General features: G+C 36.8%; 1 protein-coding gene across 1 annotated transcript in view; it reads left to right on the forward strand.

The window, feature by feature from the left end:
• The window catches only part of COL4A5 (collagen type IV alpha 5 chain), a 250,955-nt gene that overhangs the window by 163,312 nt on the left and 72,013 nt on the right, over positions 1-15,630 (forward strand). The window contains exons 20-25 of the mRNA XM_068532465.1: positions 6,433-6,606; positions 6,945-7,028; positions 9,997-10,089; positions 12,323-12,393; positions 12,682-12,873; positions 14,041-14,209. Coding sequence (XP_068388566.1) covers positions 6,433-6,606; positions 6,945-7,028; positions 9,997-10,089; positions 12,323-12,393; positions 12,682-12,873; positions 14,041-14,209 — 783 coding nt within the window. The remainder of the gene's footprint in view (positions 1-6,432; positions 6,607-6,944; positions 7,029-9,996; positions 10,090-12,322; positions 12,394-12,681; positions 12,874-14,040; positions 14,210-15,630) is intronic.

Below are 15,630 nucleotides of genomic sequence, written 5' to 3' on the forward strand. Positions count from 1 at the left end.
TAAAAAAAAAAAAAAAAAAGCAAAGTTACTTGAATAGTGTCCTTTTACCCTAAAAAAATACCATCTCTACCTTTTGTTATTAATAAATTACACCAAACAGTACTATGATCCAAAAATTAATCATTATACCTTTCATGCTGTTATGAAAGGGAACATTGTGCTAATAATGCCTAGTTATGTAAGATTTACTGTATTTTTATATAGTAAATAGCACTATCCACTTAGAATTCCAGAGACATCTACCTAGAAATCCCCATGGTGATTTTGCTGTGCAGTAAAATCTTGGCGCTCAATACTGAGTTTTATATCATTCCTTTGTTGAAGATACACAGTATAGTAGAGCATTTCTAATTTGGCCACAAACTGAGCAGTACCCTTTTTAGCATGTTTATTTGGATGTTCTGTGAAATGAGGTGATAGTAAGGATTTATGTAAAATTTGAAAAAACATCTACAGTATCTGTCACACATACATGTATAATAAATTATGGTTACTTTTCCTTCAAAAATATTTGGCTAATGAAATATTAACATGATGAGATGAGTGACACTCAGTGTTCCTCCCAAGGGGAAAGAGAATAAATTGTGGGTCCCATTTTGCTCTAAGTATGCACTTTGGATTTTGAACTTCAAGTTAGTGGACTAAACACATACTGTGTCTGGAAAATTGAGATAAGGATTTCTCCAAGGATGTAGCAAAAAAGTTAAAGTGTTAGATAGTATGAAATAAAATTTAAGACGCACAAAGGATAAACCTAGAAGTCCCAAAATCCAGCATGAGTGAGTTCAAGGAGAGAATAGGACAAGAAGCAATATTTGAAAAATTAATGGCTGAGAACTATCTATTAAAAAATGATTCCCTGTGAAAAGGCTTATGAATTACGAAGCAAAAGTAAAATAATAATACAAAAATACGTAACTAGACACATTTTAGGGACATTTTAGAATTTAAGGGTAAAAAGAAATTCTTAAAAACCATCTGAGAGCAAAGGCAGATCACCTACAAAACAGTGAGAATAAGAGGAAGATAATGGAGCACATTTTCAAAGTAATAAGGAAAAATAACTATGAATTTGAGATCCTATATTACATCAAACTATCATCCTAGCGTGAAGATGGGATGCTTAGAAAGTTTACTACCTCCAGATCTTCTCTGAAATAGTTACTGGAGGTTTTACACCAAGAAGAAGACAATGAATTCAGGATGAAGTTGACGGTGGGGGTGGGTAAGATACAAGAATCAGTGGTTAGGAAAGATATGTATAAAGTATTTTAAGTCTAAGTAAGTATGGATCATAAAAAATAACAGAAGTATTTTAAGTAACAATATGGAAGTATAATTGTACACATGACTAACACAGGATATGGACGTACAGAGAGAATGGGGAAGTGAATGATAAGGTTTTTTGTTTTGTTAGAGGGAGAGAATATAAATATTATTAACTCTCTAAGTTTTTTCAAAAAATATAAGTTTTAGTACATAGGTTAAACATTTTAATAGTAACCACTAGAAAAGAATAGAAATAATATACATTACTTACTTGTTGAGGAAAGAAGATGACCAAAAAGCTGGATCTATGTCACACAAATTAGGATTGGGATAAAACAGACACAGATAAACCTGAATAAATAGAAAAAAATAAATAAAATGACAAGAAGAAGTTAAAAATAAATCAGCAACTCCAATAAATGTGAAAGGACTAAACACTGATTAGTAGACAAAAACTAAAATAAAATCGGAATAAAAATATCTGTATGCTGTGCACAGTAGATATATCTAAAGTAAAACAACATAGAAAATTTGAAAATAAAGCAATGGGAAGATATTAAGCAAATGCTACCAAAAGGAAAGCTGGTTTAGCAATTCTAATACAGTATGAAATAGAATTCAATGAAAAAATGCATTAAAAAACAGATATTTCACGTGGATAGACAACTTATACCACAGTGATATAAAGGTCACTAAACTTATGCATCTAAAAATATAACTTTGAATATGTAAAATGAAAGCTGATAAACTACAAGGGATAATTTGGCAACTCCCCAATATATCAAGTAAGTGAAAAATAAATAGGGATATAAATGATTTGAGCAACACAATTAAGCTGTATTTATGGGGGAGAGAGAAAAACTGTGTGTGCAGCAGAGAATGTACATTCTTTCCAAACACACGTGAAGCATTTATAGAAATTGACTCTATTAGACCAGAAAAAATCTTTTAAAATTATATGCGGGCCATGCTCTGTGACCACAGTGAAATGAAGTCAGAAATTAACAACAAAAAGCACCAAATATTTGTATATTAAAGTGCATATTTCTAAATAACTCTAGAGGTAAAGAGAATACAGAAATGTAGATGATGAACTACTAAATGCTAAATAAACAACCTCGTATCAAAACTCATTGTACCCTTAATTTATCACAAAATTAGAGATACTGAAAATAAATGAGCTAAGTTGGAAAAATAATAAGAAATAAAACAAGCACATGCCATCTGCAGCAACATGCGTGGACCTAGAGATTGTCATACTGAGTGAAATAAGTCAGACAGAGGAAGACAAATATCATATGATAGCGCTTATATGTGGAATCTAAAAAAAGGCTACCAATGAACTTATCTACAAAACAGAAATAGAGTTACAGATGTAGAAAACAAACTTATGATTATCAGGGGGCAAAGGGCGGGGAGGGATAAATTGGGAGATTGGGATTGACATATATACACACTACTATATACAAAATAGATGACTAACAAGTACCTACAGTATAGCACAGGTAACACTACTCAGTACTCTGTAATGGACTATATGGGAAAAGTATCTAAAAAAGAGTGGATATATGTATATGTATAACTGATTCACTTTGCTGTACCTCTGAAACTAACACAACATTGTAAATCAACTATACTCCAATACAAATTAAAAAAAAAAACAAGCACAAACAAAATAGATGGAAAAAATTGAGAAAGGTAAAAATAAAATATGATCAAGATAAAGGGAAGAGAAGGCACAAATAAAATCAGTAAAGAAAAAAGATTATTACCATGAATACAATTAAAATTTTTAGATTACAAGAAAACTATAAAACTATGTCAATATATTTTAAATTCTAGGTGAAATATACATTCCTCATGAAACAGAAAATATAAAGTAATAAAATTTTCCTGAGAAAGTAGGACACCTGAGTAGATCAATTACCATAGAAGTTTTTGAAACGTTAATGGTCTCCATGAAAAAGCATTGGTTTTGTGGGTGGTTTTATAGAGTTTTATGGATGAAATCTACCAAGTTCTTGAGCAGGTGTTTCTCATAGTTTATAAACTGTTTCAGAACATTTTTTTTTAAAGGAAATTCAGTTTAGCAGTATCAGTACCAAACCACCAAGGAGATACACTGGAAATAACTATAGTTCAATATCATTTATGAATGTGGAAGTAACAATGTTAAATAAAATATTATCAAATCAATCCAGAAGTATATTAAACAATATGATATTATGACCAAATAGATTTTACCCTAAGATTGCAAGGATGGTTCAACATCACTGTAATTGACCACATTGACATATTAAAAGAGAATAGGCCAATAAATGCAAGGAAAACAGTAAAATTCAATACTTATTCATTTTTAGAAGGAAAAAAAAATATTAAACTAAGATTAGGGACTTCCCTGGTGGCACAGTGGTTAAGAATCCCCCTGCCAATGCAGGGGACATGGGTTCGAGCCCTGGTCCAGGAAGATCCCACATGCCATGGAGCAGCTAAGCCCATGTGCCACAAGTCCTGAGCCCACGCACCTAGAGCCTGTGCTGTGCAACAAGAGAAGCCACTACAATGAGAAGCCCACACACCACAACGAAGAGCAGCCCCCGCTCACCACAACTAGAGAAAGCCCACACTCAGCAACGAAGACCCAACATAGCCATACATAAACAAATAAATAAATTAATTAATTAATTTTTTTAAAAAAACTAAGATTAAAAGGGAACTGTCTTGAAGACCTAAATAGACATTTCTCCAAAGAAGATGTACAGATGGCCAAGAGGCACATGAAAAGCTGCTCACCATCACTAATTATTAGAGAAATGCAAATCAAAAGTACAGTGAGGTATCACCTCACACCAGTTAGAATGGGCATCATCAGAAAATCTATAAACAACGAATGCTGCAGAGGGTGTGGAGAAAAGGGAACCCTCTTGCACTGTTGGTGGGAATGTAAATTGATACAGCCACTATGGAGAACAGTATGGAGGTTCCTTAAAAAACTAAAAATAGAATGACCATATGACCCAGCAATCCCAGTACTGGGCATATACCCAGAGAAAACCATAATTCAAAAAGACACATGCACCCCAATGTTCATTGCAGCACTATTTGCAATAGCCAAGTCATGGAAGCAACCTAAATGCCCATCGACAGATGAATGGATAAAGAAGATGTGGTACATATATACAATGGAATATTACTCAGCCATAAAAAGGAATGAAATTGGGTCATTTGTAGAGACCTGGATGGATCTAGAGACTGTCATACAGAGTGAAGTAAGTCAGAAAGAGAAAAACAGATATCATATATTAACACATATATGTGGAATCTAGAAAAATGGTACAGATGAACCGGTTTGCAAGGCAGAAATAGAGACACAGATGTAGAGAACAAATGTATGGACACAAAGGGGGGAAGTGGTGGGGGGGGTGGGGTGTTGTGATGAATTGGGAGATTGGGATTGACATATATACACTAATATGTATAAAATGGATAACTAATAAGAACCTGCTGTATAAAAAAATACATTCAGAAAAATAAAAAAGGAACTGTCTTGGGTTTCCCTGGTGGCGCAGTGGTTAAGAATCCCCCTGCCAATGCAGGGGACACGGGTTCGAGCCCTGGTCCGGGAAGATCCCACATGCCGCGGAGCAACTAAGCCCGTGCACCACAACTACTGAGCCTGCGCTCTAGAGCCCGCAAGCCACAACTACTGAGCCCATGTGCCACAACTACTGAAGCCCGTGCGCCTAGAGCCCGTGCTCCACAACAAGAGAAGCCACCACAGTGAGAAGCCCACGCATCTCAATGAAGGGTAGCCCCCGCTCGCCACAACTAGAGAAAGCCACGCACAGCAACAAAGAACCAAAGCAGCCAAAAGTAAATAAATAAAATAAATAAATTTATATAAAAAAAGGGAACTGTCTTAACTTGATGACAGAATATAAGACTTGATGTCTTATATTCTCTTGAAGCTATCTACTTCATACAGGAAGTACAGGACTGTGCAGGAAATGTCATACTTTTTGGTGAAACATCAGGAGCATTCTCATTCAAGTCAAAAATAAGGTAAAGATATGGTCACCAATACCGTTTGTTCTTATACTGAAGATCCCAGCCAGCATACTAAGTCTGGAAAAAAAAGAGGTGTATGGATAAAAAACAAAAAGCAAACCAAATTTTGGTTATTCACAGGCCATGTGATAATCTACCCATAGAGCCTAAAAGAATCAAATGACAAATTACCAGAACTTAGAATGTTTGCAAGGTAGCCAAATATGAGTTGCAAACTTAAATAACTTACCTTCCTCTAAACCAGCAATAAAATAATCAAACATATAAGAGGACAAAATCCAGTTAACAAAAGTAACAGTCATAAAACTGACATTAGCAATCAAATTTACCCATGAATAAACCAAACAAAAGATGTGTAAGATCTCTTTCATAACTTTGTAAAATACTATTAAATAATATAAAATTAATAAATGGAAAGATATAATACTTAATTATTACTTGATGCGAGAACTCAATATTATATACAGGCGATTCTACCAAAATTTAATCTTTAAATTCAAATTAATCTCATTCAAAATTACAATGTTTTTTTTAAAATGAAACTGACAAGCTGACTTTGAAATTCACTTAGAAGAGTAAATTTGTAAGTGTAGTGAAGATGATTTTAAAAAGAACAAAGATGTGTATATTTTCCTTACCAGTTTTGAAAACATTGTAAAGCTGTAGTAATGAAAAAGTGTGTTAATGGTGCAGGAACAGATAGTGGAACAGAAGAATGTCCAGAAACAGAGCCACGTTTACATGAGAACTTTGAGATGCCTCTTTTCTTCCTGTAAATGGCTTCCTGGTATTTCTGAGATTAAAAGATCATAGTGTCAAAGGAGAGTGAGTAGAGAGTTAGTTATTAGTACATTTCCAAAAGTAATAAAGCTACTTTAAATTATTCTTTCTTATACTCAAAGTAGTACTTACATTATTGGAACTTTCCATCTTTTCCCTAGGTGTTGATTCTCATAGAAAAAACTAAGAACATAACCGGTATTATACATTAAAGGAAGATCTTATCATTACTTAATGTCTCATTGAGACCCAAAGTAATATGTCTAAAATAAGATCATTTTGATCACTTTTAATGGGTATTTGTTTTTATTTTAGGACTTGCAGTTACAGGTCCTCCAGGGCCCCCTGGCTTTCCTGGGGAAAGGGGCCAGAAAGGTGATGAAGGTCCACCTGGAATTTCCATTCCTGGATCTCCTGGACTTGATGGACAGCCTGGGGCTCCTGGCCTTCCAGGGCCTCCTGGCCCTCCTGGCCCTCACATCCCTCCTAGTAAGCTATAGTTTTTTCCTGTTAAGTGCTATTGTTGCTTTTGTTTTGTCTTTATAAGTGAATCTAGCTGAAGGTTGGCATCATTCTTTGTATTTCTGATAGCTAAATATTCTTCCACTGCTTCTACTTTTGATTTTTGGTGATTCTTTGATATTTAGATTTGTTCTTCAAATTCTCACTAATATTATATCTTCCTTTTGTTTATAGGTAGTTGTATTAATGCAGAGAAATAACTGAAAATAGATCTTTTTTTTTTCTAGCCTATCAGACTTTCTCTTTGTTGTCTTCTGGATATTTTACAACAATTGGCTTGCTGTTCTTGTTTTATCTTATCTCAGGTGATGAGGTATGTGAAGCAGGCCCTCCTGGCCCTCCAGGATCTCCAGGTGATAGAGGACTCCAAGGAGAACAAGGAGTGAAAGGTTTGATTCCCATATTCCTTCATCCTTTGAAATCATCAGCAAAATCCCCTATATCCTCCACCCTACCTCAGCCACTCACTCGCATGGTCATACCCCAAGACCACACGTTACCAGTAGGGCACACTTCCATATTTTGATTTCCCGAATCTCATTTTGTGACCACTACATCCTATCTTTCTAGCTTACTACCTCTAATAACCTGACTCCAACATTACTTCACACTCACTGAAACCTACCAACTTTGACTGTCCCTCAACCTTTTGATGTCCTTTCTTCTCTCTTAACCCAGCTTAAATTCCATAATCAATCTCATGCATAAACTCTTGACACCTTTGCCCTCCTCTCCTGCCATTGTACTCACTTCGAACAAAAGCACAGCCCTGGTAATTCCAAATTACCACCTCTTCTGAGCCTGTGCCTTCTCTTCTCTCTTCGAACTTCTAACACCTCCTCTTCCATTCTCATTTTAGGATTCTGACTTTGCTTCCTCCTCCACTGACCAGTTGAAACAATAACAAGAGAACTTTCACAGATTGCCGCCACCACCATATTTACCCACCTATTTGCACCTTTGCCCCTATATTCTGCCTTCCTGCCTATTATTGTTACTGCTCCTATCTAAAGCAATTCTTCTGTTTGTACAATAGATTCAGTTTCCTCTTGTTCCCCCCCCCTCCCCCGCCAAATTCATTCCAGAAATTCTTGTCTCTCCCATATCATCGATTTTCCCCTTTTACTGGATCATTCCCAGCAGTATACAAATATGCTTTTTTCACCCATCTAAAAATATTTTATAATCCCACTTCCGCTGCCAGATACTACGCCATTCCTCTGCTTCCATTTGCAGCAAAACTCTTCAAGAATTTTCTACTCACTGTCTCTAGATAACTCTACTCTCATTTTCTCTTAAACATACTCCTTAGGACTTCACTCCCCTCCCTCCACCACTCCACAGATGCTGCTTTTGTCAAAGTCATCAGCAGCCTGTTCACTGCCAATTCAAATATCAAGTCTCAGTCCATTATTTCCTTGATTTTTCCATTCTTTAAACACTTTCTTCACTTGGTTTTCAGTATATTACATGGTCTGTTTTTCTTCCGACCTTCCTGGTGTATCGTATATATTAGATATAGATATAGGTATAGATATGTCTCTCTCTCTACAGATATGTCTCCTCCTATACATACTCTGTCTCTATATGTATATCTCTCTGTGTGTATGTCTATCTATTACCTCCCGTGTAACTACTGTCTAAATCAAAATATAGAACTTTTCCAAGACTCTAGAAGACTCTCTTGTGCGTCCTAGTCAGCACTCCCAAAGGTAACCACTGTTGTATCCTCAATCAAACAGTTTGCCTAACTTTGAACTTTGTATAAATGGAATCATACAGTATGGGCTCTTTTATGTCTTAATATTTTATCTCGTTTCTTTTGCTTAATATTATATCTGTGAGGTATATCCATGTTTTTGTTTGTAGCAGTATTTTTTCACTGCTCTTTGGTATTTCATTGAATGAATATTCCTATTCATATTCATCCATTCTAATGTTAATAGACATTTGGTCTGGGGCTATTATGAATAAAGCTGCTATGAACATCCATATATATATATATTTTGTAGGACATAAGCATTTATTTCTGTTGTGTAAACCTGGTAATGGAATTGCTGGGTCATAAGGTAGATGTATCTTTGATTCCATAGATATCACCAAACCATTTTACAAAGAGGATTTAGTTTCCACTTCCCTCACAACTTATTGATGCTGAGCCTCTTTTCTTATAGTCTGTACATTCTTTTTGTAAAGTACCTATCTTTTTCTATTTTAATTGGGCTGTTGGATATATGTATCACAAATATATTCTCCCATTCTGTGACTTGCTTTTTTACTCACGTCTTTTCTTGAACAGAAGTTGTTAATTAAAAGAAGTCATATTATTAATGTCCTCTTTTATGGTTAGTGCTGTTTATGTTCTGTTTTAGAAATCTTTGCTTATCCCAAGGACCTGATGATATTCCTCTATGTTTTCTTCTAAAAGCTTTATCGTTTTTGCCTTTTACATTTCGACCTTTGATCTGTCACGGAGTCATCCTTGAATCCCTTCTTCTTTAGCATTCTATATATGATCCATGAGAAAACCCTATTGGCTCTACTTTCAAATATGTCCAGAATCTAACCAATTCTCACCATGTTCATTGCTGTTACTCTGGAATGAGCTACTATCTCTCCTAGATCACTTCAGCAGTAGCCACTTATGTCGTTACCCTGTTTCCATCCTTGTACTTAGATTATACTATTAACATAGCAACCAGAGTCATCCTTTTACAACTTAAGTCATATCATGTTGCTTTTCTGTTTAATTTCTTCTCCTAGATTCTCATTTCGCTCACAGTAAAAGCCACAGTCTTTGTGGTGGCCTATGTGATATTTTATGATATGCCACTTGTTATAACCTGTTAACTGTCTGACCTGGTTCCCCTTCCTCACTGTACTCCCGCAATCTGTTCTCCTTGATGTTCCTTCTATATGCCAAACATGGCTACTCTTTCTACCTGGACTGCTCTACAGTCGTTATGCACGTGCCATGTCCTTTAAGTTTTTTTAATCACGTGTCATCTTCTCAGTGAGGTCTTATCCTGACCACCCTATTTAAAATTGCAACCTGCCACCCACCCCTAAGCATATCCAATTTCACTTACCCAGCCACTGGTAGAATGTAAACACTGTGAAGGTATGGATTTTGTCTGTTTTGTTTATCAATGTATTACAAACTCCTCGAACAGTGCTTGGCACATAGTAGGTGCTCAGTAAATATTTATCAAGTAAATTGATTCTAGATATAGGCTTCTCTAACTACACTGTTAGGTAGGAATATTGTCCCTTAGTGCTAACTTCTTTAGAACCTATCTAAAGAAGGTATATGTACACCTTCAAGTAAAATTTGTTTTTTATTATGGTTTTCTCTAGGTGACAAGGGTGACACCTGCTTCAACTGTATTGGAACTGGTGTTTCAGGGCCTCCAGGTGAACCTGGTTTGCCAGGTCTTCCAGGTCCCCCAGGTAAAACATTCTTCCTCAGGGCAACCTTAAAAATATTTCTTGGCTAGATATTAGTGAGCTTATTATAGTTTTAAATGATGCCAGTTTCTCATTTTATGGCTAGTCACTCACATCCATAAATAATTAAATATGAAATGTCACTATCTGCTATGAAATAAATTATGCTCTTGTTTCCAGTAGCTGAAGCTACCAACATTTTCTTTTAAAGAATTTCAACAGTATTACTCCAGGAAAAATATCTTCCTTATTTTCCATATGGTGAGGAAAATAACTTATACAGGGTCAGACCTCTTTATTCCAGAAAACTGGGGAAAATGTTCATAATACCTGGCCCCTGAATATGGTTTTCAGTGGTCAAGATTCTAGTCATTGGGATGTATCACATGTTGTCATTAAGAAACGGTCTTCTACCGGAGTTTGGCAATCAACTGCCAATATTCTTCTTTATTTTTTTTAATTTTTAAAAATTAAAAAAAATTTTAAATGTTCTTCTTTCTTGTTTTTAAAAAATTTTTTATTGGAGTATAGTTGATTTAAATGTTGTGTTAGTTTCATGTGTACAGCAAAGTGAATCAGTTATACATATACATATATCCAGTCTTTTTTAGATTCTTTTCCCATTATAGGCCATTACAGAGTATTGAGTAGAGTTCTCTGTGCTATATAGTAGGTCCTTATTAGTTATCTATTTTATGTATAGTAGTGTGTATATGTCAATTCCAGTCTCCCAATTTATCCCCCTCCTCCCTTACCCGCCTTGTAGCCATAAGTTTGTTTTCTACATCTGTAACTCTATTTCTGTTTTGTAGATAAGTTCATTTGTACCCTGTTTGTAAATTCCACATATAAGTGATATCATATGATATTTGTCTTCCTCTTTCTATATATAACTCCCCCTTCCCCATTTCCAATCAGAACCATATTTGATACACCTCAGACCCACAGCTCTTTTACTCAACTGCCTCTTGGGGTTTCCCAGTATTATATTCTCTTGAAATCACACTTCATGTCTGAGTCAGTCAGGGCTGAGAATAGATACCAGATCTCTTACCTTTCTGTCTAGTGTGTCTGCCAAACACACATTTGGTGCTTGGAAATAGATTTTCAGCAAGTCTTATAGCTGCCCCTAGAAGTTAATCATCTAGCCTTGTACTTCCAGTCTAGTGGTTTTCAAACTTGGGAGTGCATCAGAATTACCTGGAGGGCTTGTTAAAACCCAGATTCCTGGGTCCCACCCCCCAAATTTCTGATTCAGTAGACCTGGGGTGGAGGACCCAAGAATTAGCATTTCTAACCAGTGCCCAGGTGATGCTGATGCAGCTGGTCCAGGGACCCATTTCCTCTAGGCTTTGAGCACCAATCCTTTCTCATAAACCAAATTTTAGGGAGTGACAAACCAAAGAAAGAACTGGTAGGAATCTAGGAAAATTGTTTAAGTAAGAACAAAGAAAGATACACAGACTTTGTCCTTATCTCCTTCTTACCTTGGCAATGGGGTGGTCATAAGAGCCGAGCATTTCTGTGCATAGTACTTGGTACCTGCAAGCTCTGAGAGGCTTTGGAATTGGAAATACCTAAGGATACAATGCTGTATGTACAAGGAAATATTAGATTTACCTAAAAGAAAGGATATCTCCTCACCTTCAGAGCATAGAATAGAAAAATCAAAATGTTAAATGGGATTGAATGGCATTCTTTCTTTCTTTCTTTCTTTCTTTATTTAATTTATTTAATTAATTTATTTATTTATTTATTTTTGGCTGCGTTGGGTCTTCATTGCTGCGTGCGGGCTTCCTCTAGTTGTGGCGAGTGGGGGCTACTCTTCGTCGTGGTGCCCGGGCTTCTCATTGCGGTGGCTTCTCTAGTTGCAGGGCCCGGGCTCTAGGCGTGCGGGCTTCAGTAGTTGTGGCACGTGGGATCATTAGTTGTGGCTCACGGGCTCAGTAGTTGTGGCTCGCAGGGTCTAGAGTGCAGGCTCAGCAGTTGTGGCACACGGGCTTAGTTGCTCCACGGCATGTGGGATCTTCCTGGACCAGGGATTGAACCCGTGTCCCCTGCATTGGTGCATTGGCAGGTAGATTCTTAACCACTGCGCCACTGGGGAAGTCTGGCATTCTTATTTTAAAACTTGACTTCCTGACTTGCTGATTTTTATATGAGCTTTGTCAGGATTTCAAGCTCAAAGCTCACATTACTCTGTGTGTGTGTGTGTGTGTGTGTGTGTGTGTATTAGGATCTCTTGGTTTCCCTGGACAGAAGGGTGAAAAAGGACACGCTGGTGCAACCGGTCCCAAAGGATTAACAGTAAGTTTTGAGTATATTATATAACAAAAGAAGTAGAAGAAACCCACTTACACTTTGATTTTCACTTGTGGATATATATAAAAGAAATTTAGTTTTCTTATTATGATATATTTGATTCTTTCACTCTCGCTGACTCATATGTCTCACTTGACTCATAGCTTGGTACACTAAATGTTATTGGGCAGGTTGATGGGATAAACTGGAGAAAGTATTAGAAAAAAAGAAACTGATTTCCTTTTTCTCTCTCTTCTTTTTCCCCTCTTTTTTGCCCCCCCTCCCTCTCCTCAGGGCATACCAGGAGCTCCAGGCGCTCCAGGCTTTCCCGGACCTAAAGGTGAACCTGGTGACATCCTCACTTTTCCAGGAATGAAGGGTGACAAAGGAGATTTGGGTTCTCCTGGAGCTCCAGGGCTTCCTGGTTTACCTGGCACCCCTGGACAGGATGGATTGCCAGGGCTTCCTGGCCCCAAAGGAGAACCTGTGAGTTGGTTTGATATTCTTGGTTTTGTCATGCCAAATTGTTAGTGATGTTTCCTAGGATAGGCCTGGTGCTGAGATCAACATGTAATCAATGCTTAAAAGAATGTGATTATATATACTAATGGTACATTGTTATTGACTACGTAGGGTTTCTTTACAGTTCTTTTCTCAGTGGTTTTATTAATTCTTTCTGCTTAACCCACTGCTATATTGAGTAATATTTGCTATGACTAGGTAGGCAGGAGGTTAAGATGCTTATGGGTCACTGTGAGGTTCCCCTTTTCTTTTTTTTTTTTTTTTTAATTCACGTTCTTTTTTATTTATTTATTTATTTATTTATTTATTTATTTATTTATTTATTTATTTATGACTGTGTTGAGTCTTCGTTTCTGTGCGAGGGCTTTCTCTAGTTGCGGCAAGTGGGGACCACTCTTCATCGCGGTGCGCGGGCCTCTCACCATCGCGGCCTCTCTTGTTGCGGAGCACAGGCTCCAGACGCGCAGGCTCAGTAGCTGTGGCTCACGGGCCCAGTTGCTCCGTGGCATGTGGGATCTTCCCAGACCAGGGCTCGAACCCGTGTCCCCTGCATTGGCAGGCAGATTCTCAACCACTGCGCCACCAGGGAAGCCCCCCCTTTTCTTATCCCACATAGCCTTGTCTGGTTTTTTTTAGACCAGACAACAAAAGACTAATTTGGTTTTTATATAAAGTAAGCTTAGAGATTAGTGTGAGTAGATGGCTGTGTTAAATGTGCCATGGAGCCTAAAGATTGAAGATAAATGAATAGATTCTTATTTTGTGCACAACACACAGCCCGGGATATTTAAGTAGAAAGTGCTATTTTATTAAATGTTAGCTAGGCTGTAAACTTCTTGACTTCATGAACGCAGAGATTTTTGAATGTAAGCTTCATGAATGCAGAGATTTTTGCCTATTTTTATTCTTTGCTTTATCACCAGCACCTGGCACATAGTAGGAACTCAAAAATATTTGTTAAAAGAATGAATAAGTAGAGTGATCACACATACCACCCCATAATAACACACACTTATGCAGTTTTCAAGAACTATTTATGGCTGCATCATTTCTCTAGTTGTACTTAGTAATACCAACCTACAGATAGCTGTTATATCTATATGTTTCTGTATTAAATTTTTCCCTTTTCAGGGTGGAATTGCTTTTAAGGGTGAAAGAGGTCCCCCTGGGAACCCAGGTTTGCCAGGTCTCCCAGGAAATAGGGGGCCTATGGGCCCTCTTGGTTTTGGCCCTCCAGGCCCACCAGGTGAAAAAGGCATACAAGGTGTAGCAGGAAATCCAGGCCAGCCAGGAATACCAGGTGAGTTTACTATGGTTGTTTTGTTTTTAGTTTGGTGCTTAAAAGCAGAAATGTATTTATTATCTTTTGGCCATTCTTGGCTTCCTTTTATGAGAGTTGTGTTTCCGTCGCCATTTATATTTGGGCTTTTCAGAGCTTCTTAGCAGGGAAACATAAATGTGTGTGTGTGTGTGTGTTTTAAGAGGGGCTTCTCTTTAAATTTTTTGACTGTATTTATCGTTACTGTTGTTGTTTTTAAGTGCATGATATATATAATGTACATGATATATATAATGCAAAGTTTAACAAATAATTATAATGGAAACACACACATAACTACCACACACGTCAAGAAACACATCATTGCCAGCATCCTCGAAACCCCTATCCTCCTCTCTCTGTCCTTTCCTGATCATAATCCCCTTCCATTTCTCCAAAGGTAAACACTGTCCTGACTTTTGCATAATTTCCTTCCATATATAGTTTTATCACCTAGATAGGTATTCCTAAACGAAGTACTTTAATTATGCTTCCTTTTGAGCATTATATTAATGGAAGCATAGGGTAAGTATTCTTTATGTTACCTTTGTGTATGGATATAGCATATTCATTTTCACTGCTGTACAGTATCCCACTGTGTGTGTGCGTGTGTGTGTGTGTGTATCACCATTGCTTTATGCATTCTATTGTTAATGGACAGTTGGGTTATTTATAGTTCAGGCCTATTATGAGTAATGCTTCTATGTGCATTCTTTTATATATATTTCTGGTGTACATGTGCATACACTGCTCTGTGACAGAGATCAGCAAACTACAACTCTGGCCCTCCACATGTTGTCATAAATGAAAATTTTATTTGAACACATCCACAGCCATTCACTATTGTTTATGCTTGCTTTTGCACTACTACTGCAGAGTTGTTGTTGCTACAGAGACCAGATGGCCCACAAAGCCTAAAGTATATGCTGTCTGGTCCTTTACAGAAAAAAATTTGCCAATCCCTAGGCTAGGGTATATATTTAAGATTAGCATTCTTGAGGCATAGAATAAATACATCTTCAGCTTTACTAGATAATTCCAAACTACGTCCAATTTATACTCCCACCAGCAGTATTAGAGGTTTCTTGTTGCTCTATATCCTCATAAGTATTTTATATTGTTAGACTTTTTCATTTTTGCCAGTCTGTTGAGTGTGATATATCCCATGGCAGTTTTATTTTATATTTCTCTGATTATATCAATGTTTACCACCTTTTCATGTGTTTGTTGACCATTTGAATTTCTGTTTGTGAAATGTCTATTCAAGTGTTTTGACCATTTTTTCTTTTGGATTGTTTCTTTTTCTTATTGATTGGGAGGAATATATGTGTGTGTGTGTGTGTGTGTGTGTGTGTGTGTGTGTGTATATTATGTGTATTAGTTCTTTATTAGCTATTTATTTT

This window comes from Eschrichtius robustus, chromosome X, assembly GCF_028021215.1.
Source record: "Eschrichtius robustus isolate mEscRob2 chromosome X, mEscRob2.pri, whole genome shotgun sequence".
Classification (NCBI taxonomy): domain Eukaryota; kingdom Metazoa; phylum Chordata; class Mammalia; order Artiodactyla; family Eschrichtiidae; genus Eschrichtius; species Eschrichtius robustus.